At 52.3% G+C, this 26,299-nt stretch overlaps 1 protein-coding gene across 2 annotated transcripts in view; it reads right to left on the bottom strand.

Annotated features, from left to right (window-relative positions):
• The window catches only part of TRAPPC9 (trafficking protein particle complex subunit 9), a 566,939-nt gene that overhangs the window by 392,171 nt on the left and 148,469 nt on the right, over positions 1–26,299 (bottom strand). For both annotated transcript variants that reach the window (XM_049633425.1, XM_049633426.1), the window contains one exon: positions 14,860–15,012. In XM_049633425.1, coding sequence (XP_049489382.1) covers positions 14,860–15,012 — 153 coding nt within the window. The remainder of the gene's footprint in view (positions 1–14,859; positions 15,013–26,299) is intronic.

Genomic DNA, 26,299 nt, shown 5'->3' with positions numbered 1-26,299 from the left:
AAATGGGGAAAATGGGGAAAATGGGGAAAATGGGGAAAATGGGGAAAGGTTGGTCAAAGCGTACAAGCTTTCAATCAGAAGATGAATATATTCTGGGGCTCTAGTGCAGAGCACTGTGATTATGTTTAATAATAATATATTACATACTTAAAGTTGATTTAAAAATAGATCTTAAATGTTCTCACCACATGGGAATGCAAACTGGTATAGCCACTCTGGAGAACAGTATGGAGGTTCCTCAAAAAGTTAAAAATATGGGGCGCCTGGGTGGCGCAGTCGGTTAAGCGTCCGGCTTCAGCCAGGTCACGATCTCGCGGTCTGTGAGTTCGAGCCCCGCGTCAGGCTCTGGGCTGATGGCTCGGAGCCTGGAGCCTGTTTCCGATTCTGTGTCTCCCTCTCTCTCTGCCCCTCCCCCGTTCATGCTCTGTCTCTCTCTGTCCCAAAAATAAATTAAAAAAAAAAAAAAAGTTAAAAATAGGGGCGCCTGGGTGGCTCGGTCAGTTAAGCATCAGACTCTTGACTGTGGCTCAGGTCATGATCTCACAATTCGTGAGATCGAGTCCCCGGTCAGGCTCTACAATGGGCACAGAGCCTGCTTGGGATTCTTTCTCCCTCTCCCCTCCCCACCCTCCCCTGCTTGCATGTGTGCTCATGTACAGGCATGCTCTCTCAAAAAACAGTTAAAAAAGAGAACCACCCTGTGATCCAGCAATTGCACTACTAGGTTTTTACACAAAGGACACAAAAATACTAATTCAAAGGGACACATGCACCCTAATGTTTACAGCAACACTATCTACAGTAGCCAAATTAGGGAAAAAGCACAAGTGTCCATCACCTGATGAATGGATAATGAATGTGGTATGTGTATACACAAACACACACAACATACACACACACACACACACACACACACACACACACAATGGAACGGTACCCATAAAAAAGAATGAAATCTTGTCATCTGCGACAACACAGATGGAGCTACGGAGCATTAGGCTAAGTGAAGTCGGAAAGACAAATACCATAGGATGTCAGTCATGTGGAATTTAAGAAACAAAACAAATGAGCAAATGGAAGAAAAAAAAAAAAAACAGACACAAACCAACAGACTCTTAAGGATAGAGAACAAACTGAGGATCGCTGGAGGAAAGTGGCCGGGGGGATGGGTTAAAGGGTGATGGGCATTAAGGAGGGCACTACTGATGAGCACTGGGTGATGTCTGGAAGTTGTGAATCACTCCGTTGTACATCTGAAACTAATACTATACCATATGTTAACTGAAATCTAAGCAAAAACTTAACAAAATGTGATCACCACAAAAAACCACTAATTATGTGATATGATAGAGATATTAGGGATATTAGCTCTAACTATGTATGGTAATCATTTTGGAATGAGTCAAATCAGCACACTGTAACTTATGGTGTTATGTGTCAATCATATCTCAAAGCTGCAAAAAAATAAAACCAGGAACTGTACACCCTTCATGTGTTTACTTATCATTTGGACACATACTTGTGTGAAATGCCTGTTAAAATATAGTCTTCACTTTTTACTGGGCAACAGTTTTAGTTAGGTGAGAAAGGCAAATTCAAACCACAATGAAATACCGCTACACGTGGGCCAGAACAGCTAAAATGTAAAAGACTGACAATATCCAGGGGTGAGAAGGTTCTGGAACAGCAAAGAACCTTCAGGTAGATGGTGTGGGTGTAAATGAAAATAAGCACATTGAAAATATGTGTGGTAGGGATGTCTGGGAGGCTGTCTGTTGAGCATCCGACTCTTGATTTTGCCTCGAGTCATGATCCCAGGGTCGTGGGCTGTGTGCTGAGAGTGAAGCCTGCTTAAGATTCTCTCTAGCTCCCCCTGCCCCTCCCCCACCTCCTGCTCCCTTTCTTAAAAGAAAGGAAGAAAACCTACATGGCTATAAATCTACTAGAGCTAAACACACATAAGATCTATGATCCAGAAAACCACTCGTAGACTTATGTGGGCTTATGTCTACCCAGTACCTGTGCCAGAAAAATTATACGTATTCATAATAGCCAAAGGCTGGAAACAACCCAAATGCCAATCACGAGTGGATAAATTGTGGTATCTTAACACAGTGGAATAGCATCCAGCAACATAAAGGAACAAACCAACCCAACATGCATGGATCTCGGACATAATGTTGAGGGGGTGGGGGGGACCACATACACTGATCTTGGACTTCTGCCCTCTAGAACTTAATGTTGTTTAAAGCCCCCCCCCCCAAAAAAAAGACACCAAAGAATATGTACTATATTTCTTCCTTAACAAAGCCAAGAAGTCAAGAACAGGCAAAACTAACCTATGATGACACAAGTCACAATTACAGTGATCTTTGTGCAGGCCAATCACCAGTGACAAGCCTCAATTACACCGGACAGGTAGAAGTTATCCAGTCGAGTTCTGGGCGGTGGGTGCAAGAATTGAGGAGAATAAAACATTCATTCAGCTGTATACATGCTATCTGTGTTCCCAACTGCATGTAAGCTATATCTCCATAAAAGGGCTCAATACCTTTATAACAAAAATAAGGTATCTGGAAACAAATCTAGTGAAATTCTTTAAAACCTTCATAGAGAAAATTAGAAAGTTACTGAGACACATTCGAGAAGACAAATAAATGACAGGGCATCGTTCATCGATAGAAGACGCTCATAAAAATGCCAATTTCCCCCACCTGGTGCTCAGGTCAGCTCTAACAGACTACTTGGAGGAACCTGATACATGGATTCTAAGATTTAGAGAAAGGAGCAAAGGACAGAAAGTATCCCAGTACCTCAACAATAATCCAGAAAGGAGACTGGCCCTACCCAACGTCAAAACTTCTCACAGGAAATGGAAAATACACAGCAGCGGGGTCTGCCTGAAGCAGCCCAGACTTTCGAACAACTGACCTCAGACCAGGATGATGATGTTTTCCCACAAGGGGAAGACAGTCCCTATCGATGGTTTCCAAACTTGGCTGCACGGAAGATTCATCTGGAACACTTTAAAAACCCAGATGGCCAGGTCACACCCCATGCCCCACCAAGTCACAATGTCAAAGGGTGGGAGCCAGGAAGAGGTTTTAAATATTCCCCCCACAATCCCCAAGTGCAGCAAAGTCTGAGAACCACTGGTCTGTTCTCAAACAGTAAGCCTGAGAGAGCACGGCACATCAGAGAAACACAAGTCAGTCCCTGTTTCGGAAATCCAAGCCCAGTGAGAGGCAAGGGTGGGCAAGGACGCTACACAGACAGCCACAGTGAGACCACACAAGCCATACTGGGGACTTTATCCAGAGGTCAATGCCAAGAACCTGGAAATCACACAGAAAGATGACAGTCAGATTCTGCTCTAGGAAGGACCATTGGGGGTACCTGGGTGGCTCAGTTGGTTAAGTGTCCAACTTGGGCTCAGGTCATGACCTCACGGTTTGTTGAGTTCAAGCCCCACACTGGACCCTGTGCTGACAGCTCAGAGCCTGGAGCCTGCTTCAGATTGTGTCTCCCTCTCTCTCTGCCCCTCCCCTGCTCATGCTCTGGCTCACTTCTGCTCGCTCTCTGAAATAAACATTAAAAAAAAAAAAAAAAATTAGAGCCAAAAAAAAAAAAATTAGGAAGGACCATGGGGACAATGTGGAAGACAGAGAAAGGAGAGCACAGTGAGCAGCTGGGAGGCCAATCATAATGTTAAACAGACAAGAGGGGACAGAGAGACTTTAAAAACAAACTTAACAAGACTGGATGCAATCAACAGCAGGAGCTAACAGTAAACCGATCTGCAGTGATCCATAAAAATCATTCCTTTCTCTTTGCAAAAAACAAAACCTCTTGAATCCCTTCTACTGAACACCCACCTAACTTGTTTCCCAGCGAACCACCACCAGCTGGCTGGCAAAGCAATAATGAGGGCAGTGAGATCAATGGTCCGGAAGGCTTCAGCTCTAGGGGCCTGCAAAGGATCACCTGTTGCTCATGAATGACAACCACCTGGGTTTTCATTCCATCCTGGTGGTTTAGAAAGTTCTCTTCCAACCTGAATTTAAATCCAGGAACGCAGTCAACCCGCCCTGCTGCGTAGGGGGTGGGGAACAGCGGCCCGGGGAGAAGCGCACCTCCACAGGTTGCTAGACAGACGTCTAGGGCAAGACCTCAGCTTCGGGGTGTTGGGAAGCTTTTCCTCACCCAGAGAGGTGCTCCTCAGAGCTCCCAGGAAAGCAGATCTTCCCCTTGGCTGAGCCACTGAGCTGTGAAGTTATTGTTTGGGAGTCAGAAGGCTGGAGGCCAGCGCAGGCTGTTGGTGCATTGGCAACGTCTCCCTGCAGAAAGGGAGCAGGTAAGCCACTGAACACAAAACAAAAGCAGTAGGTCATGTGACAAATGGCCACGCAACCTGAAACTTACTGCAGGCCTGCATCACCCCCAGCAGGCACATTTCTGAGTTCAGCTGAAAGATGTTGAGAACTGGAAAAAGCATCACTCCCGCCCTTAAGAAAAAAGCTGGATAAACTGAAAAACGGCTTTTCCCAAACCGATCAGAGGACTGAAGTCACAGGGGAAAACTAACCTGTGATCTGTTGACAGGCAGCCGCAGGGGAGGAGCAGGACCCCCAGCATCGGCCTGCACGGGCCTCTGACAGACACTAGCAAGGTTCAGCTAGAAACGGCTAGTGAATTGCTCAAGGCCTTGCAGGGGCTTCAAGGGTGTAAAGCTCCTGGGGGATGCTGTACGATCCTGACCCTGGGTCTGTCTCCTCAGGGCCGGCCGGGACCCGGGCCCTCGGCTCTCCCGTGAGATCCAAGCCCTCACCTGCAAGGGGAGAAACAGCAAAGACTGTGCCCGAGGGCACGAGGGTCTCGCCCCGGCGGCCAAACCTCCCCCCGATTTTCCTGCCCTCTCTCCCCTCCAGAATTAAGAGCCTCACGGGACACGTGGCCAGATACACAGACCAGGAGTGGGAGAAGCCTAGCCTGGGTGGGATGGTCACGGAAGCCATGCAAGCAGGGTGGAGGGTTTCGAGAGACAACGCACTCGACAAGTACAAGACGGCCTCGGATGGAGCCCTAAGGAAATCCGTGTGCCGTGGGGAAGGGGACAAGGGAGACGCCGCAGAAGAAGCCGACAAACAGCTCCAGGTGTGGAGACAGGAGCCGGAATCACAAGACACACGAGACGCTGGCCCGGCCCTTAAGATGGGGGTCGCGAGGAAGACCGACCGGGAAGACACGGCTGCAGCAGCCGGGAATCGGTGCCAACACAGAGATGCCACGGAGCCGCGGGCACCAAGCCCAGGCGGGTGCCAGACAAAGCGCAGCCAGGGGGACAGGAGCACCGCCTCCCAGGGTTACGGTGACAGATTCGAGAGAACCAACAGGAGGTGCCTCAGTAACATGCCCAGAACACGGCGCGCGTTCAGCGTTCCTTCTCCTCTCATCCCCGATACTCGCTAGCCTCAGAAAAAAAACCACGATTCAATAAATTCCTTGGCCACCCTCATAAAATCAGGTCTGTGAAAGCCTAGGCACCTAGAAATTGTAAACATATTGTGTAATTGTAAACATATTATGGCAGCAAGATTCCAACCACCTTTGATTGAAAAAATAAGACTGAGATTTGCAAAAATTCCTATTTCTTTTCAGAGAGAACAGCAGACCGGGACAAGGATACTGACCAGCGCCCCAATTTCAGAGGGCAACGCTGGGGTAGTGGACTAGATGGGAGGGTCTGCACCACGCCTGCTCTCAACATCAATGCCTGGCCTCCAGGAGAAGTTCAAGGATCCGTTATCATTGAATTGTGAAGAAGCAAAATATAACGAAATGTCAAATGTAAAAATGGGTTGTTTTTTTTTTTACACAAGTCTCCAACTTGGGACAAAGAACGGAAAGCACCCCATTTTCCCATAGGCAGAGCCTGTCTTAAGCATAATAAGCATGAGGCACTTTCAGGCAGGAAGAAATGCATTCTTCCACAGGGAACAGAATAAACTCTAACAGGAACTCACCACACTGCTCGACCAGCTACTAAAGTCTGTGCTGCAAACGCACGGGGTCTTTCGGGGAAAGAGGCCAGCGAGGGCCTTTTGAATCCCCTTCCTGCAGGAGGCCCTCCTCCCCAGCCAACCAGGCTCCGCCTGCTTCACACCGGCGAGCCTTACCCTTGAACCGTTGTACCTGTCATCCACCACACCCAGGTGAATCCACTCACTCACCATCTCAAAACAGTCTCCATCAAAGCAACCTTCCGAAAAGCTCTCCATGGTTCTCCAGGATCTCCCAATAAAGCCGCACAGGGCCCTCTCTCAAGAGCCCTACATCCAGAAATCAACACCTGATCCTCCCCCCACGCAGCTCTCCCTTCCCCGACTTCAGGGTCAGGAACACTCGAGGCAGCTTCACAATTTGGTCTTCCGATAACTATCTGCTGGGAATCTTCTCTGAGCCGGGCCCGGTGCTGGGTTCGGGAACAGTGTGGGAGAAACTGAGAGCATTCAAAGCTGCCAAGGTAACACCCAGGCCAGGAGAGGCCTTCAAAAAGGAGGTGAGCAAAGCTGGGGTTCGCAGGCGAAGGCTGACGGGCACTCCAGGTGGAGGAAAAGGCAGCCGCTCAACACAGCGTTTCAAACAGCTGCAGTGTGAAACGCAAGAGAGTGACTGCAAAAATGAGGCCCAGGGGGGTGGGGCGGGGCTGGGCCCAGATCACACAAGGCCTTACACGCCAAAGCCAGGGCACATTGGTTTTTGAGAAAAATCGAAAACATAACAGAAGACGGATTCAAAAGGCAAGGCCGGGGGCAGGGAGGAGAGTTCACGGGATGTTATAAGGTTCGCAGGCAAAGCGGGAGGCAGGACGCAGGGATGTGAACGGACGGAGCTTTAGCAGTGACAGAGCAGCCGCTTCTGGGTGCACGGTGACAGCTCTCGTCCACAGAGGGAGCAAAGGACGAGGAGCAGGAGTGCAGGGAGCCGCAGTGTATCGGAGTTTACGGGGACGCACGTGAACCACGGGCACTGCCACGTGACGTGTCAGGAAGCCAGCTACAACTATAGCCGTGCAATTCAGGAGCAGAAATAAAGATTTCGGAGCCTCAGCGCAGCGCTATTAAAATCATTTAGGACAGTATGACATAGAAAGGGGGCAAAGGGCCAACTTAGGAATGTCATTAGCTAGAATACAGCCAAACAGAGAGAAGCCAGTGTGGGCGAGTCTGGAGGACAAAGGGGCACCCAGACCTCAGGGGGCTGATGAGTGGGATCCTGGCCTGGGGAGGACAGGGACGAGGAAGGGAAGAGAAAAGTAGCAGCTAGAGAGAAACCCATGCTTGAAAGGGTTTGTTCTGTGTTATATCAATTTTAAGATAAAGATTGAGCATAATTACTGAGGAACTGGTACATTACTGCTCCAGCCTTGGTATACAGAGGAGTCCCCAAGGGACCCTGTCGGAAACACAGACCCCAGCCCAGTGCCCTCAGAGATGGACTGAGAGGGGCTGGCAGGCTGAGGAATCTGCATGTTATCAAGCAGCCTCTGGTGCATGCTGTCCGTAGACTGCGACCTAAAAACCCATTGGTCAGGGGGCGCCTAGGTGGCTCAGTCGGTTAAGCATCTGACTCTTGGTTTGGGCTCAGGTCATGATCCCACGGTCCGTGGGTTTGAGCCTGCATCAGGCTCCACACTGCTTGGGATTCTCTGTCCCCCTCTCTCTCGTTGTCCCTCCCTGCCTCTCGTGCTCTCTCTCTCAAATTAAATAAATAAAACCTTAAAAAAAAAAAAAAGTGGTCAAATTTAAAGGCCCAAAGAGAGAGGATCCTTGAACACATGTCAAAGAATTTGCCTCTGATTAAAGGAGAGACCTCTTCCTCCAGGATCAAACAGATGGAAATATACACATACTCCAGACGCAAGAAGGAAGCAGAGAGCCCTGCCCAGCGGCCTCTGTGAAAAGAAGCCATGTGCCGAGAGGAGGCATGCAGGCGCAGGTCAGAAGACCAGGAATGCAGCACACGGGCAGCAGACGACAAGGCATAGGCCCATCCCAGGTCTCTGAATGACGGGGAAGGACTCCCTGATGCAGACAAGCACCCTCTCCCCGCAGCGTCCAAGTGCAAGAGACTGAATGAAGGCTGTTCAGCAAAGGCAGCTGGTTCAGGCAGCATCTTCTCAAGATGCAAGAACAACGGATAATCTGAAGGACAGGGTCTGGCATCGCCCTCTCCCTCCCGCCACCCTGCCAAGAGTGCTAAGACATCTAAATGTACTGGTGTCAGAGGCACCTGGGAGGCTCATTCGGTTGAGAGTCTGACTTCAGCTAAACGTACTGGTGTCACACGCCCGCTACGGAAGTTTCCTAGGCTCCAATTGTCCACAGCACCACAACAGCCATGCCGTCTCCACTGCCACCAAACGCACACGACTGGAAATATCCCGTTTGTTACCTAAGGAGGGAAGGAGCACACAACAACACAACAAAGCCTGAAGTGAGCGGGGACCCTGGTGCTATTACGTCGAGCCTTGAACACACTGGTCCACCTCCTGGGACGCGGGTTCCCCAGGGGCAAAACAAACTACTAGACCGGATACATCTTGTCTCCCCTGGTCTGGGATGCTGAGCATCTCCAGGGCCCACAGTCAAATGGAAATGCCACAGTCCGTTATCCCGTCCAACAGAAAGTGTCAGCAAAGATCACATTTCTCCTAAAAAAACTGAGAGCCAAAAAAGTGTACAGAGAGAGACACCCAAATTAATTGATTAGAAAGGAAACCAAAAGCAGGGGATGCTTCCCTTCACTGTCAAAAAGCAGCAGCCCCGGAAGACGGTTTTCATCCAAAGCATCAGCCCCAGTAAAATCAAAGCACTAACCGGTCAATGTCGCTCAAAGTTCATTGTGCTCAAATGTCCCCCCGGAGAAAGGAGCGTGCAGCCGGCCTTACTCGCTCTTCAAGACAACACCTTGATGAAAAAACTCCTTGGCAAAAAATAGTTTTTCGACCTGGTCTGATAAATTATGAATCTGTTTCTAATGTTTTTGTTGGTTTAAAAACATTTTATCATAAAAGCTACGTGAAGTAAACGTATACTGCTGTAACCAAGGTCTACTGGAGTCACCGCACGGTTCAACAAATGGGGTGTGGCCAGGCCCCCGACAGCCCTGGATTTGCCTCATCCCATCAGAGTGTCCTCCCTCCCCTGAGCCAGCCCTGCCCCGACTTCACGGGAGTCATCTCCATGCTTTTCTTAACTGTCCTACTACCCAAGCATGGTGCCATGGGTGCTTGGGCTTAGTTGTGGTATTTTCTAATATGTTGTTTAAATTTACTCTGATTTAAGTTTAAGCTAGCCAAGTTTAACTACAAGAAGACCTCTGATCCCTTTGGGGGGTGGGGAATGAAATACACGTAAGTCAAAGTTACCATTTTAATCATCTTTCAGTGTGACGCTGAGTGGCACTGACACCTTCACCCCGCTGTGCAAGCTGTCCCCGACTTCATCCCTATTTCCCCTTATGCTCTACCTGTTAAGTAAGAACCCGGTCGTTGGGCTGTAGAGTTGACCCTACGGCCTGGACTGGTGTCGCTGAACAGGTTTTCCTGTCGTCCGAGTTCCTGTGAACTGACAGCTGGACCTAGAGCGCTGACCTGTCCCAGGTGTGATTTTCGGGAGGTGTGTGTTCTGCCCCCAGGGGGACCGTAACGTCCTGCTGTCTCTTATTCTGCGACGTGGCTGCTCGCGGTCTTGGTCCGCTCACCTACTAAGGACTGCCAAATGAAGGTACTTCAATTCCGTCACCCCTTCTCAACCGTTAGCTGGAACACGTGGGTAAAGGGAGACCCCTCATCAACTGCTGGCTTGTCCCACGGTGCACGTGTACAGAAAAGCACAATAAACGCTCATTACTGACCGTGTACAAAATAACAAACTGGTCCCCTGTCATCTGCAAAGGTGGAAGATGCTTTCTGGCAGCACAAAGAACGCGGGATCGGAACGGCCGTCATCCCCGGTGACCCTCCGACTGTCAGCGGCAGCGCCTTCGGGCAGGCCCTCCTGACACGACTCCAGCCCACTCCGCCAGCGTCCCTGCTACAGCCTTCACGCCACATCCCAAGATCATCTTCCTACACTGCCAGCTCCAGACCGGGAATGGTCACTTCTCCGAGGAACCCCGGCTTCCGAGTCGGGAGGAGGGTTTCCAGACCATGATGGGGGGATTAGGAAGGCTCCCTGCTCTGGGGCTGGTCAGTGTCCAGGCCTTGGCAGGCAGACAGGCTGGTTTTTAAATACCTCACAATTTCGTATTGGCATTTTTATTCCAGTCCTAGACGACAAGGCTCTTACTTAATCTCTACTAGCTTACATCCGTTACCTCCTCTCTTCCGTACAAGAGTCCTAGTTCAAGACCAGATGCTAGAATCAGATGGTCACAAAATTAATCACTCACTTTATTCCACACAGTTTCGGAATACCAATACCAACATCATCTCCATCAAAATAATTACTAACGCAGTTTAAAACTACTTTGCGGGGAGTGGCCTCGTCATCACGGAGGAGTCAGTTTTCCACGGTCCTCCCCACAAAGCACACTGATTTACACCATCACCCACGTGCGAGAGAGCCCCTGTGGGAGTCTGGGAGTCCAGCGGCGAGCGTCGGCTCCAAGAAACCCAAGAGTGGACGCACCGAGGAGGGCCGCGTCCCCCTCCCACAGCAGCACAGCCAGCCCAACCCCAAGAGAGGCCAGACCCCGGCCCAAGACTTCTCCCTCGGGGACGTGGAGAGCGTGAGTGAGCCCCTTGCCTGCTCGGCTGTGTCCGTGGCTCCCGTGCCCCGTCCGGAACACAGAGGTCCCAAAAACGTCCTCGGAGCATTTTTATTCAACCCAGGATACGATTAGGATCGCATCCAGCATTTCACTGTTGGATTTCTCCTCGATCTCCTTTAATCTAGAACAGTCCCCCCACCTGTTTTTACAAAATGGGAATTGTTTTGTAAGATCATCTACTTTACAGAGCTGTTGGGAAGGTTAAATAGAAATTGTACAAACGAAGTGGCTGATCCAGGCTTCTGTGCAGCCTCTAACATTGCGCAATAAATATTAATTCTCTTCTATCTGTCCACAACGCACACTGAATCCAGTCTCTTGGTTTGCATGATAGCTATATTTATTGCTCTAAATTCTTCAAATGGCATCTAATTTCGGTACCCACAGTTAATCTGAGTCCATGCTGGAAAAGCAAATTGGGTCCACAAGTGGTTCCCGGATGAAGGCTTCTGAAAGTGCCAGACTGAGAGCCACACGCGGGTCACCTCCCAGTTCCAAGAGGCCACCGTCACCGAGTTTATGGGTGTCTCCAAGCAGGGCTACATGTGGCCTCTCTGGAGCTGTCAACTCCAGGTATACGATACCGTGACTCAACACATCCACCCGTCACCCAGTGCTCATCCAGGTCGGTGACTCCCAACCCCATTCGCCTGGCTCACCAGTCCCCCCACCCGCCGACGCTCTGGCAACCACTGGTGTGTCCGTCCTCTGTGTGTGACAGCTTGGGGTGGGGCGGGGCGGGGGGGGGGGTTGTCTCTTGTTTCTCTTTTGTTTGTTTGTCTTGTCTCTTAAGTTCTTGACCCCTTAGCCTGAACTACACGTGAGGGTATACTCTGGAAGGGTCTTCTGTGGGCCGTGGTGCCCAGCTTTTGTCCCTCTATAAAACTTGCCCTGGTTGTGGCCATTAAGATTCTGTGCCTCAGATTCTACAATCTGCCGTGAAAACGACCAGCCAGAGCGTCTGTTCACCGTTATCAGCAGAGAGGGCATCTAGTTCATAACAACCACATTGCGTGTCACCCATGTGCCATCGCTAACTGATGGGAAATTAGGGCAGCCTCCCATTTACAAACAACTCGGCGATCATTATCCTAGCTCTCTTTGATCCGGTTTTATTTTAAAGGACAGGAGAACGTATTCCCAGACGACAAATCTCAGATAACAATTTTACTTTCAGCTCGGAACTGCAGAAACCACGCTCCAGAGCTCTGTAACAAGAGGTGGAAATGCACTAACATAACAAACTATGTGCGCCTGAGCGCATAAGCTCACACGGCCACCAAAACGAAGACAGGTGGGGCCCCCCGGAGGCCTCCCGTTGTGTCGCTCAGGGAGAGCGCGCCCCTTCGGCAGGCAGCCAAGTCAGTGTCCTGTCCTTCCCTGCCCACAGCCAGGTAGCTCGGCTGGAAGTCTATCTGCCCAGACAGGCCCCGGGGACAGCATCTAATCAAGCACTCCCTGGACAGGTGTCAGGCACCATTTACTCGGCCAAACTCCCTTCTCGGGAAAAAGACAAGTCAGAACCTCTGTCTGCAGCCCTCTGTCTACTTGCAGAGGAGGGCACTCTGGTGCTATCAAGCAGTTTACAAGCAGAAAAAAAATCCATCTTATCTGATATTCAGGCCTGGTATAATGTTAGGTCCACTTGACATTTTCACAGTTTGTAAAGTGTCCAACAGCAAACTGGCTTTTCTACCTGCGTTAATAACATACAAACAATTTTAATCCAATATTAGTATTATACGAGGAGCCTCGCTATGGTCAAATACCACAGAGTACAGGAGAGCAAATTTCATGCAATGCGTTATGGACTAAATGCTTATGTCCTCCCCAAATCCCTATGTTGAAACCCTAGCCCCTGGTGTGACAGTGCTCCAAGGTGTGGCCCCTGAGAGGTAATGACATTGAGAGGAGGTCATAAGGGTAGAGCCCCCACAGTAAGGAAGGAGGAGGCATCACTCGTCCTGACTACATCCTGTGCAACAGCTCTCTCTCCGTTGCAGCCCAGACAGGGTGAATACGGACAGATGGGGTCCTTGTTCCCTGAAACTTCTCCTCTAAAGGCAATTTCTTGTCTGCAACAAGAATGACGAGGGAAGAGGTGCTGGTCCCACTGACGGGGTCAGGGCGGCCTCTCTGCAGGGGAGGCTTCTGGATGGAGATCTGAACAACTCGGGGCGGATCTTGCAGACTGTGGGGGAAAGCAATTCGGGTAAGAGCAGAGCCCCTACAAAGGCCCTGAGGCAGGACAGCTGGGCATGCTCCTGGGACGGGTGGCCAGTATGGCTGGAGATTCCTCGGAGGGGCAAGAGGGAAGAAGAGAATTCCCCATGATGGGAACCCGAAGCGTTAACTAACCTCTACCTCTCGGGTTCAACAGGACAGCATCATTCCTAAGCACCCAGGTCCAGCTGGAAGAGACCGGCTAGGTAAGAGAGCCCCGTTCTCAGAGACAGAGAGAGGCAGACAGACAGACAGACATCTAGCCCTGGAGGCAAAACCCACTTCCTGACAGGCCTCTGGGCCTCTGTACCCACCAATTCCTCGCAAGGCCTGGGGGCCATGCTTTTTCTTTATCGAAGAAACTTCCTGGTCGAGGCCCAAGTCACACCATCAACTCTGGGGGCCCCTACTGGTCCCGACCAGATAAAGCAAGCTGCACCTCACGATGTCCCTGAGTCGCAGGGCACTCCGGTTCCATATTTATTTTTCTGGCTGACCCTCTGGGCAACAACGGGCCGCAAAAGGGTTACGAGGACACACTCTGGAGCCAGCTGACGGGGTTCACAGCCTAGCCCTGTCACTTCCTAGCTGTGTGACCTTTGAAGACTTAGTCAACTTCTCTGGGCCTTAAGGTCCTCACTTGTAAAATGGAGGCATTAAGAGCGCCTATTTCAGACGGCTGCTGTGAGAATTAAGTGGTCGATTTGTGTAAACCTCTTAGCTCTTAGTTGCTATCACCCTCACTGTTCTCCAGGCGACCGACCATCACCCATTCTGCGGTCCGAGAGCCTACTCCAGTGCCTGTTTCATAATCAGAGACAGTTAGGTGTCGCATCACGCTCTACATGAGTGATGGGGGACAGAGTACAACGACAGCCGCTGAGCCCTGACCACGCTCCCGGTGAAGTGCAAATGCTCCCACCGACCCTAGAGACGGTCACTTACACTAGAAGACTCAGGCACAGACAAGCCAGAGTCACTCGCCCAAAGCAACACGGGAAGTTCTAGTGACAGAACCCGCCGTCTCAAACAATACCCTTCAACTGAATGTCTGTGGCCCCCAAAATCCAAGTGCTGAAGCCCTGACCCCACACGTGACTGTGTTTGGGGATACGGACTGTGAGGAGGCGATAAAGGTTAAGTGAGGCCACGAGGGTGAAACTATAACCCAACAGGGCTGGCGTCCTTGTAAGAAGAGGAGGGGACACCGTGCCGGCACCCTGACGCCCAGCCTGCAGAATTACGGGAAATCGATTTCTGTCCTACGGAGACACTGTCTGTGGTATCTCGTTACAGCAGCCTGAGCTAACGAACACGCACCACGATGCCTCCAAACGAACGTATGAACGCATACGTTCATTCACAACTGGACACGATGAATCTAGGAAATCCGACTCCTCACCAGCTAGTCCTGACGCTACAACAAGTATTAATGCCCATTTTCTCCAGACACCGCCTCCTTACAGAAATCACCAGACTCTGACAGAGAACTTTATCGTCACAGATAATTAGATCACGGCAGTTATACTTGAAAAAAATAAAGCAGCTCCGCCAATCTGAGATGACCTCCTGGCAAATGAGCACAAAACAGTAAAGACTGGGAAATTAAGAAATGATTTAACTAAAAAGTACCCTTATGACTTTCAAATCTATACAGTAACTCAGTGGGCCAACTAAATGCCAGGAAAAGTCACGAGCAGCTCGAGCTAATGAATGGCAAGCAGGTTACAGCGGGTAAGCAGCAAGCCCGAGGGGCCACGACGTTCTGGTTAAAACTGGGGGGCTGGTGGGGGGGCTCACCGTCACTGAGGTCTTGGAGGAGATTCTCCTGGCATGAGAAATCCAGTTTCACCTTGATGTTGATGACGAGAGTGGCCACCTTCCCAGGTTGCAGAGGAAACTGGGCAAGGGTTTCTTCCAGGTTCCAGCTCAAGAAGTCACCATACAGTTTTTCTACAATGACAATGGCAGTGGTGGTGATGACGGTGTCACTGAGGCAACATGAGACTTCCCAATCCCCCCAGAAAATTCTGATCCATTCCCAAAGGCAAAGGAGAAGGCAAACCATTTACAATGTGACAGATCAAAGTACTAAGAAAACTCCAGACCCGTGGGTGTTGCAAGGCAATCACCTGTGTCCGCGAGCGAGGCACAAAGAGGCACAGAGCGCTGAGCTCAGGGCCAGCTCACCTCCGCCCCTGCCGCGCAGCCTCCTCTCTCTGACCACATCAGCGCACCCCTGCTCTCGTGCGTGGAATCAGAGCTGACCTGAGCTTCCCCACAACAAGGACGATCCAGGTTGTATCACCTTATGGAGAAACATCCATGTTGAGTGGGAGAAGCACAGTCAGTAGGAGAGCCTCGCAGGAAACAAGAGGTCAGAGTCGGACATACGGGCCTGGGTGCCAAGCCCGGCACAGGCCTGCAGAGGGGCCTCTCACTCTCCTGCGGACCCTGCACGTCAGGTCACGTGGCCTCGGGTCCGATGCCTCCGTCTCTGACTAACTGGAACAGATAGAGGGCAATGACTCCATCAAGCCAAGGTGTCCTCGCGTGGACAAGGGGGTGACAACTCCCACATCACAGGGCTGCTCTGGAGATTAAGCAAAGCAGTGTGTGTGAAGCACTATAAACATTGGGGCTACAATGCACGGAGGGGGAGGAAGGGAGATAGGAAGGAGGCGGGGGGGGGGGGCAGGGGACGTTAGTGCCATTTGGAAGCAGCCGTGTCACTTCGCGGCTCCCACGCCTGCCAGACGACCCCTGCTTCAGGCCTAAAATCAAGGCCCAAAGTCACACGCTACCTCGGCATCTGGTGGAAATGGGAGGGGAGGGGCTTGGACCGGCCTCACCAGCAGCTGCCCCCACACCCCGCGTCCCACCGCCCTGCTATGTGGCGGGTTTCAGCTCCCTCCAGCACATGGCCTTACTCAAACAGGTCAACGATATCCCCCACAGGCTCCAACGGCGCCCGCCCCCTTGTGACCACAGAGCCCACCTCCCACAGCCCCACGTGGCCCCACGTGCACATGCTATCCCCTCATCCAGGCTGTATGTGTGACTAGAAAATGCCATTACGTCTGCCCCGTCCCAGGTGTCATGTGCGCGGCCGTCCCCATAACACTAGGGCAGGAACCTCTCCTCACCAACCAGGTGATGGGAGATCATTAAAACAGGCCCCTCCCCTGTCCACCAGGAAGGCCCTGCTGGGGTTGTCACCTCAGGGCCCAGCCCCCTGGCTCTGCTCCTGTCCCTCCTCCCACAGACCCTGCAGTCCCAGAGGCAGAAGCGACTTGCTGCCCTTCCCACTTCTGGGCCACCTTCCCGTCTCCCCTTCTAGAAACCACTTATTGGTGAGAAATGTCCTGTCAGAATAAGGCAGCCAGGACTTACAGAGATTAGGTAACTTGTCCCTGGTTGAAACCCAGAGCATCCAAATGGTTCCAGAGCCATCATATCCATTCACTTCCTGCATGGAGGCACCTCAAGGCACAAACATAAGGTTCTGCTCTTAGGACCCAGAAGTCACCCAAACAGGAAGTGAGCAGAAGACGGGGAGCCTGACTGAGACCCACAATGAAGAAAACAGACATGCAGGGTTCGCTGACTACAGAGCCCAAGGCCAACCCAGACTGCGAACACAGGTCACCTGGTGCCCTCGGTCAAGGCCCGCCCTCCCCGCCCCCCAGCGAGTCGGCCACATCACACCTCCCAGACCACATTTATTCCCAGCGGACCCTCGGAGGCGGATGCTAACAAAGAGGAGCAGGTCGGGTGGTGTCCACGCAAGGCGCTCAGAGGCCGCATCCGCTTGTCGACGCAGCACTCACTCACGCCTCGGGGGTGTCAGACGCTCCACACACAAGTTACGTCTCCATGCCCACCACAGCCATCCTCCCCGCTGCAAACCAAGGCGGGCGTGCTTGGTCAAGGTCATTCGGCTAGTGAGAGCAAGGCCTGGCACACGACAGGTGGTCAGTGCACCAGCTGCACGGCGGCCACTTCCGCGGGCTCACAGGGCGTTCCGAGGCCCCGTCCGAACGACCGGGTTCGTTCAGAAGGACCGAGGAAGGGTAGGAGGGACGAGGGCTCTCGGGTCGTAAGACCAACCACAACATGGGGCAGAGTCCCCACAGGCAGGGCAGTGGGGGACGTGCCCGCACGCCACAGATACGACCCCCGGAGAGACTGCTCTGCAGACACGGCTTGGGAGGCGGGGAGAGGTCAGGCAGGTTAAAAAGAGGGTGGGATGGGGCGTCTGGGCGGCTCAGTCGCTGGAGCACCCAACTCTTGATTTCAGCTCAGGTCACGAACCCAGGGTCACGCTGAGCGTGGAGCCTGCTTAACATTTTCTCTCTCTGCCCCTCCCCTAATGGCGTGTACTCAGGCGCTCGCTTACTCCCTCTCTCTCTATCTCTCCCTACCCCCAAAAAAAATAAAAATTAAAAAAAAAAAGAAAAAAGACAGAGCAGGAACCCGTGTGGCTGGCCCGGGCTCGTCACGTATGTGCCGGCACAGCCCTGCGTGTGTAGGACATCCAGCGGCCCTGCCGTGTCTCCCTGCACGGCCACCCGCACAACAGACCCTCCGTGTTTGCTGGTCACTCCTCTGCCTGTGGCTGCGGGGCGGCAGCCGCCTCTGGGAAACACCGATGGAGTTTCCCCAGCTGACCTGGCCCCTGGTCTGAACGGCAGCCCCAGAACTCACGCCGGGTGTGCTCCCTGAGCACGCCAGCACCCAACTGCAGAGAAGTTGCTGCCTCTGCTCCCAAACCAGTAAAAGGACCCAAATGCTCTCAACGACCTAGTAACTCACATTCTATAAATACAAGTTTGCCTGATTACTATACGTCTCTCCCTTCCAACCCAGTAAACTATTTCGGAACAGAAGGGGCATCATAATGCCGGGCTACGTGCAGCCAGAACAGAAGCTCACGTGGGCTGTAGGTGCTGGAAGGCCAGGTCCCAAAGCCCCAGGGGTACCGAAGTGCACGCTGACTTCTCTAAACGGCCGGGCAGGACTGACCAACCTTAGTGTGAAACGCCACTACGAGCCAACATACTGAGGCCCTGCAAAGGCCACGCCGCCCGAAGGTCCCATCGGCCCCGAGGTTTCCCAGGCACGGGCAGGAACTGGGCGAGGGCTCTGCGGCACACTCCAGCTGACCCAGAGTATGAGGCCCCGAAGGCACGGACGTGCCCTGGCAGGAGCGGCCTGGCCTCACCCCCTAAGCCCTAGTTACACATCCACACACACACTGCTCCTCCCCCGAGATCTCCTGAAATCTCACTCATCCCTCACAACCAGACTCAAAGGCTCTTTTCCTGCAATACTTTCCCATCCCACTCGGCTCCTCTGGGTTCCAAGTGCCCACCTCTGTTAGATCACCCCCTGCATCAAGCAGCTCACTCTTCCACCAACCAGTCAACAACTGGAAGATGGGCCAGACCTTGCCTTGAGGCTCTCCGCTCCCTTGAGAAGCAGGGCACCATGCTGGTTAAGAATGCCAGGGTCAACTCCCGCTTCAACTCCTGGCTCTAGCTGCGTATCCTTGGGTAAGCCACCAAATTTCCACATGCCTCAGTGTGCTCGTCTATAAAATGGGTTGTCATGGAGAAGAAATGAGCTAATGAAAGTAAAGCAACGAGAACAAGGTCTGCCTTAAACACAGCCCTCCATGTTAGCTAGTCCCGCTGGACCACCCCAGCGCCCCTCGGCGGAGCTGTGCGTGGAGTTTCCAGCCCTGTGCTTGGCACTCAGCAAGAGCACAGCGGCGTCAGGTGCCATCAACATCCTTCCCACTCAGGAGGAACAGCGCCGGGCAGGCGGGGGGGCACTCAGGAAGCGTTCGATGTGAAACGGACAAATGTATTCCAAGACGTTTCAGATTTAGACTTAAAACAGATGGGAAGAAAGCGACACGAGAAAAGCAGATTACAGGAGCGAATGTATGCTTTGATTTCCCTGCATAAAAATGTTCACATGGAAAAAAGAAGAAAGCAAACCTGTAAGCTAATGTTGATGCTCCCTAAGGACCGGGACGACAGGTAACTTCAAGCTTTTCATTTCCTGGACACTTTCACAAACAGACACACACGCGGACGCACGTGTCAACGACGGACTCTTGCGGCTAAACCCGCCCCAGCCCGCGCCGCTCCGGTGTCATGTGGGGAGAAGCCCTGTGAATCTGGCCTGTGAGTCCACGCTGAGGACCGAGGCCCAGCCGAGACAGCGAGGTGGGGCTCTGAGCCAACCAGGCGGCTTTCTGCAGTGCCCTCTATCAGGGCCAGACAGTAACGTGAATTGACGACAAGGACAGCAATCACCTGGAGCACGTGTGTCACTGAGTCCCCAGACTCAACTCCGCCAGCTGGATAAACTTCTCTGGAGCAGGGGTTTAAGTCTGCTGCAGCTGTGCAGGCTGGCAGGCAGCCGAGTGCCCAAAAAGAACTTGAGGGGCTCAGGAGAAGCTGGTCCAAACTAATTCGGTAAGCTCGGCCTGTCCTTTCCACTCCCCATGCCAACTTGCTCTGCAGGGCAGACGGGAAAGCCTGGGAACAAGACAAATTTCTATCCTAGAATTCCTTTTTAATAATAGTAATTGACATAACCATCTATTAAGTACTATCTTCTAACTTCAGACCATAGCTATGTTGTTCCCATGTTATCAGACAGGCAACTGCAACTCAGAGAGCTTAAGCGACTTACCCACGGTCACACAGCTCTTTTAGAGGTCAAAGAACCAAGAGTCGGGGCCAGGACCAGCAAACAGCAGGCTCTTCCCACTATACGTTCTGTCTCTCACTGCTTTTCTGGAACATTAACCCACCCAGCTTCGCAACCAGAGTGCAGAGTATGTACAACGAAAGCATCACTACAGTGATGGGATAGAGGACCTTGAAAAGAGGTGGCAGAAAATAGAATGTAACAGGTCGTGTGCGTCGGGACCAGCACTGCCCCCTGACAGCTGTCCTCTGTCATCCCAAGATGCCTCTTCAGCAGGGGAGAGAACACCACAGTCGGCATGAAGACACCATGAGGCCCCTTGGCCTCGGCACACAGGCGGCCTGGATGATTTATGTGAAAGTCTGGGAACCGCAGAGCGCCCTCTGTCAATGTTTGCTTCTCACATCCTACCCTGCCCACTCCATTCCTGCAGGGAACACTCACCACACGGCCACTGACTGTCCCCAGGGCGGCCACGGTGCTGGGTTCAGGGGGAAGGAGGTGAGAAGTGGTCCCCGCCTGTAAAGGGACACACGCCAATCTCTGACTATAGGAAGGAACAAGTGTGGGGGGCAGAGGAGAAACCCCCAGGAGCTCAGAGCAGATGACAGAAGAGATTCTTCTCAATCTGAACATTTCTTAAAAGTTTATAATACCATCACCCACAGACCAGATTCAAAACTGCTCCATCAATGCACTGCCCAAATCGGGGCCACAAAAAACTGAACAGCATCCACTGTCCCGGTAGCGTGAACTGGAAAGGGGGCCTGCTGAGGTCCCAGATTTGTGCAAAAGAATGGATTCTCTCAGCCAGCAGTCCAGTCTAGCGGGAATTTGTAACCAGGCTGGGAGGGCGGAAACTAAACTAAACCCGGTATCTACAGCACCCTTCTTGGCTGTTCAGATGACTTTTCATTTCTCGACGTGTTTCAACTGAGAGATCAACTCTGCCCAAATGAGCTGTGAGATATCCTCGGGGCTCCCCATGGTCTTGGCTGCAGTACACGGAAGGCTGGATGTGTCACAGACCCGGAGGCAGTGGTTGGTCACAGAGACGCGAAATTAGAGGAGCAGCATCGACTGTGATCCCACCTGGGCTGGGGGGCGCCCACAGACACAACCCAGGAAGACACCAGACACCTACTGCATGCTAGGTGCTGTCCCCTGAACAGCCCCGCCAGGTGGTTGACGTTAAGGACAGGCTCCAGGCCAAGCTGTCACTGAACCCACACCACAACCCTCGGAACATGTCCTGCTACCGTCTCCTTGCAGACAAGCTGCTCAAGGCCATACGGGTGGGCGTGGCCAGGAGTCCACCACCCGTCATATGCCGACCTATTCAGTCCTGATGGCAGACTCATGAAAGAGTGCTGACTTCCGTGTTCAAAACGTACTTTTGGGGCACCTAGTCTCAGTCAGTTAAGTGTCTGACTTCGGCTCAGGTCGGGATCTCATGGATTTGTGAGTTCAAGCCCCGCGTCGGGTTCTGTGCTGACAGCTCAGAGCCTGGAGCCTCCTTTGGATTCTGTGTCTCCGTCTCCCTCTGCCCCTCCCTGGCTCATGCTCTTTCTCTCTCAAAATAAAACCAAATTTTTTAAAAAATTTTTGAGGGGCGCCTGGGTGGCTCAGTCGGTTAAGCATCAGACTTTCAGCTCAGGTCACGATCTCATGGTTTGTGAGTTCGAGCCCCACGTCAGGCTCTGTGCTGACAGCTCAGAGCCTGGAGCCTGTTTCAGATTCTGTATCTCTGTCTCTCTCTGCCCCTCCCCTACTCACTCACGCATGCTCTCGCTCTCTCTCTCTCTCTCTCTCTCTCTCAAAAATAAATAATCATTAAAAAAATATATACGTACTCTCTTCCTGGTTTCAACTGTGTGCACCAGCACTGCTTGGTGTCTGCACTTCCTGGGGGAGCCTGAGCCCCGCTGAAGCGGGCAGCAGAGTGCCTGGTCGCTACGGGCTGTCAGCGTGAAATACCACTGGCCCCCAACAACCGGTCGGGAACGTGATGTTCTGGAGTTCCCGAAGTGCAGGGCCAGACACTCACTTCCTCTTCCTTCCCCGTCCTGCTTGTGTACTTCCTGCCTGTGCTCCCAGGGGCCGAACGCACCAGGCCCCGCAGGAGTGATCAGAGGCATTCCGCTAGATCTCCCGATGAATTCTGCACACTTCTCCATCGGGACCCTACAACTGTGCAAAAGGCCGACCCGTACGGGAAGGCCACCGCAATCGTGCACGCGAGGGGACACGGAGCCGAACGAGCGCTAGACATTCGTGAACCTCAGTGTCTTCCTGGGAGGAGCACCGGTCAGCCCACTCGCTGCGGCTACTCACAGGTGGCAGCAATAATACAAGATGCGTGTTGGAATCCACTTCCGCTCAGCGAACACGCCTGACGCCCCACACGGAACCGTGAGCTCCTTCAGGACAGGGTGCATGTTTTATTCTTGGGCCCGGAGTGGTGACTGTATATAGACGTGACATAAACGTCTGATTGTTGAGTAACACAAAGCCAAGTGAAGTGAGTGTCATCGTAACCGCGTGTAAGCAAGACGACGTAAAGGAGGAGCAGCATAATTCCATCGGAGGGATCGGGAAAGCTTTCGGGAGGTGGCGTGGGGGCTGGTGTGTGGACGATGGATGGGATGTGAGATGCACACAGGACCCCTGAGAGTCAGCGAAGCTCTGGAAACATCCAAGTGGAAGCACACTCTGCAACGCAGAGGACGGGGACTCGGGGCTGACTCCTGGGTGTTCCAGCGCCCGACACAACAGCCACCGGTAGCAGGTGCCCGGTAAGGCTTGTTGAAGACTTGAGCAAAAGGACAGACAACCGGTCGACACGAGGACAAATGAGCGAGCAGAGGATCAACGGTGGGAAAGAAAACGGAAAGGGGACCTTCCCGCCGCCTCGTGGCCCACAGCGCACATGCCACAGTCCAGGTTCCCCCCCACCTCAGCCCCAGGAGGGTGGGGGTGGGGGTGGGGGGGGTCACTGCTGTCCTGATCCCCAAGCACAGGGCCGGAAACAAGCTGGGTATGACACAAGTGTGTGTGCAAAAAGGAAAGGCGGCGGGCAGCAAGCCAGATGGTGAGTTTCTCTGAATGCCGGGCTAAGAAACAGAGCCTACGACAGCTCCGTAAAAAAGATGTTCAGTAAAAGTGAGACAAGAACAGACACCTTTACAGGTAACAACACAGGTGGCACAAAGACAATGACGACAGCCGTCGGGAAGAGCTACTGAGTGCCGGCCCCTCGTGATGTGAGGCGCACGTGTGCCAACACCCGGAGGGACAACATAGTCCTCTACCCAGTAGGCGGGTCAGACCGTCACGGAACTGCGCACCGCAGTCCAGGCCATTGCTCCGGGAAGGGGCAGAGCCAGCATGGAACCCGAGTGCGTCCGGTGCAACAACCGTAACGGCAATCGTACTGGCTAAGTCTACACTGACGAGAGCCAGATCCGGGGGGCTCCTCACCGGCCTCCCAACCCACTGCCGGCCACAGCAGCCTGCTCCCTTCCACCTGCGTCCACACCCAGGTACGCAAGTGGGACTCGGCACGACCACGGAAGGAGGCATCAAGAAACCTAGTCCTTTCTCCCATTCCCGAGACACGCCAGGCTTTCACAACGCAGGAAGTGAGAAACCACTTCTCCAAGATTTCTTTTTAAAATTTTGCCCTGTGTTTCCATGTTTAAAAATAAACATAGTATAACATAAGCAACTCGGAAACAGGCCAGGCCAAAAAGTTATAGACCCTGGCGGGGAGGGTAACTCTTACCGTAACTTTGCACGGCACGCCACCTCATCACGGAACCCCTCGGGTCCTGAGAAGTGCACGGCAACAGGTTCCCGTCTGTGACTGAGAAGAGAGGAGCCAGCGACCCCTCACTCCAGAGCTGCCCCTGCTTCTCTCCCCTGTCTGGCTTCGTTCCCCGCGTGACGGCAGCACTCACGCAGACCCCACTAGGCAGTTTCCAGTCCTGAGTTACTACAGTTTTAAGGCAGGAACGCGCTCGTCCATCTTTTGTTACATCTCACCATTTCAGGAAAAATCTGAGAACAAGGAGAAAGCGAAGATGGCTTCTGAAAGCCACGAGGTCAGCCCAGGCAACTGAAACAAAGGCGTCCGTCTTCCCCGAGTGGGGCCTGAGTTTGCTTATTTAGAGTCGAACTTAACAACTCTGACGCCCTGGTTTCCCAGGCCCTGGCGGACAGACGTGGAAAATGGGAAGCAGGAAGCCGATTCATTCCCCACTTCCAGGGAAGGGAACCCAGTAGTTTCTCAGCACCTGCCACCTGCCAGGCGCCGTGCTCAGTGCGCCAGAGGGTTCACTGCGTGTTCCTGAATCGCCACCCAGGAGGGAGCCCGGCACCCGGGGACAGCCCAGGCTGGAACGCTCACGCTTGCTCAGGACTCGTCCTGCAGCTCATAACTAATGGATCGGGGGCCGGAAGCCCAATCCGTCGGACGCCAAGACCCACCTTTCCCTCCCCCAGGCCGAGGAGAGGCCCTGCTACACAGCCTACTGTGACAGAGCCCAGGGGCCACAGCAAGAAGAAGGGGAAGGAAAGTTCGCAGGAACCGGAGGCTAAACACACGGGCCAACAGCAGCGTGGCTCCGGACAGATCGGACACCTGCCGCCCGGGTCTGTGCCCCCACCCACAAAGGCGGCAGGTAAGGAAAGAACGTTGCAAGTCGTACTCAGAATTGAGTTCCGAAGCGCGGGGAATACGGAACGACAGCTCTGAGCGCCCTGCTGGTTTCTCTTTAGTCCCACGGCTTAGGAGTGACATATTCAAACAGCAGGCAAACCCGCTCACCCAGCACAGCTAATTCGCCCTCCGCTGACAAACCACTACCGCGTTTGTATCTGAATAGCGACTCCGAGGAAGTTCAACTACATCAACTACAACAGCCGTGGTATCGAAGCAGCCCCGTGTGCGTGGACAGCGGAACGAAGAGAGGAGATGCAGTGCCCTACAATGGGGTCCCACTCCCCCGAAGAAAGACGAGATCCTGTCGTTCACGACAACGCGCACGGCCTAGAGGGCGTTATGCCCAGTGAGGTAAGTCAGAAAAAGACAAATATCCTATGATTTCACTCGTATGTGGACTCTATAAAACAGGACAAATGAATAAAGAAAACAAAAGAGAAAAACGCTCACAAACACACAGAACCAACTGGCAGTGGCCAGAGGAGGGGGTGGGGCGATGGGCAAAATAGGTGAGGGGGTGAGGAGGTACCAACTTCCAGTTGTGGAATAAATGAGTCACAGGGATGTGACGTACAGCCGAGGGAGTAGTCAATAACGCAGCCACAGCTCTGCATGGGGACAGATTGTAACCAGACCTACGACGATCATTTCATGATGTATGAAAATATCAAAGCCCTATGTTATTAGACGCCTGAAACTAACATAATACAGTATGTCATTTACAACTCAATAAAAAATATTCTCAAGTTTGACCTAAAAAAAACTCCCATGTGACGATACGCTGCAAGGAATAACCAGATAAACATAAATCAGGAGCATAGCTTCTGTCCCTAATTTTTCCCCCTGTGGAATTTAGTTTCAGAAATAACAGTCATTATTCTAATGCTAGAGTCGAGTTTCACGCAGTCCAGTGAAACTGGCTATTTCACATTGACAGTAATGCAGAAATTGCTACTGCTGCTGACCCTCAACACTGAGGCCCATTCACGTTTGCTTCCAGTTGCAGACGAGACCACACTCTTCAGGAGAACAGGAAGCAGCAGAGGCTCTTCTACCAAAACACTTATGAGTTTTTAGTCACAGCAACACGGAGTCATCGCTTTCTGTCAAAGAAATGACGCTAGAAGAAGAAAGACATCAAGGGGTGTGTGTGTGTATTTATGTATGTGTATGCGTATGTTTGGGTTTGTACACACAAACGTATCTAGGAAGATTGTTAAAAGGCAAATACAACCAGGGCGCCTGGGTGGCTCAGTCGGTTAACTGACCTCAGCGCAGGTCATGATCTCACGGTTTGTGGGCTCAAGCCCCACATCGGGCTCTGTGCTGACAACTCAGAGCCCGGAGCCTGCTTTGGATTCTGTGTCTCCCCCTCTCTCTGCCTTTCTTCCATTCAAAAGTATCTCTGTCTCTCAAAAATAGGCATTAAGAAAAAAAAAAAAAGAGGCAAATACAATCAATTCTTTTTAATTTGGGCTTAATTATAACAAAATCCATGGTTATTTAAGTACAGGCAGAAGTGTTCGCCTTTAACAACCTACACATAAAGACTTGCTTGCAAACGTGTTATAATTAAAATTTACATGACACTGGCAGGTAACCCTTGTCTGCTGGCGCTGGATTATAACTGCTCACCTCCACGTCAGGCACTTCCGATCGTGGGACACACTCACCCCGTGAGGGCCGAAACTACAGTTTAGACTCCTGAGGGGACCCAAAAGGTCTGTGTGACTCCTAATATCATGGACCCTAAATGCAAAAGGATTTTAAAGACAGGTTTGTAGATTAGGG

The sequence above is a fragment of the Panthera uncia genome, chromosome F2, assembly GCF_023721935.1.
Source record: "Panthera uncia isolate 11264 chromosome F2, Puncia_PCG_1.0, whole genome shotgun sequence".
NCBI classification, from domain to species: Eukaryota; Metazoa; Chordata; class Mammalia; order Carnivora; family Felidae; genus Panthera; species Panthera uncia.
This window is presented reverse-complemented; position numbering and strand designations above follow the sequence as displayed.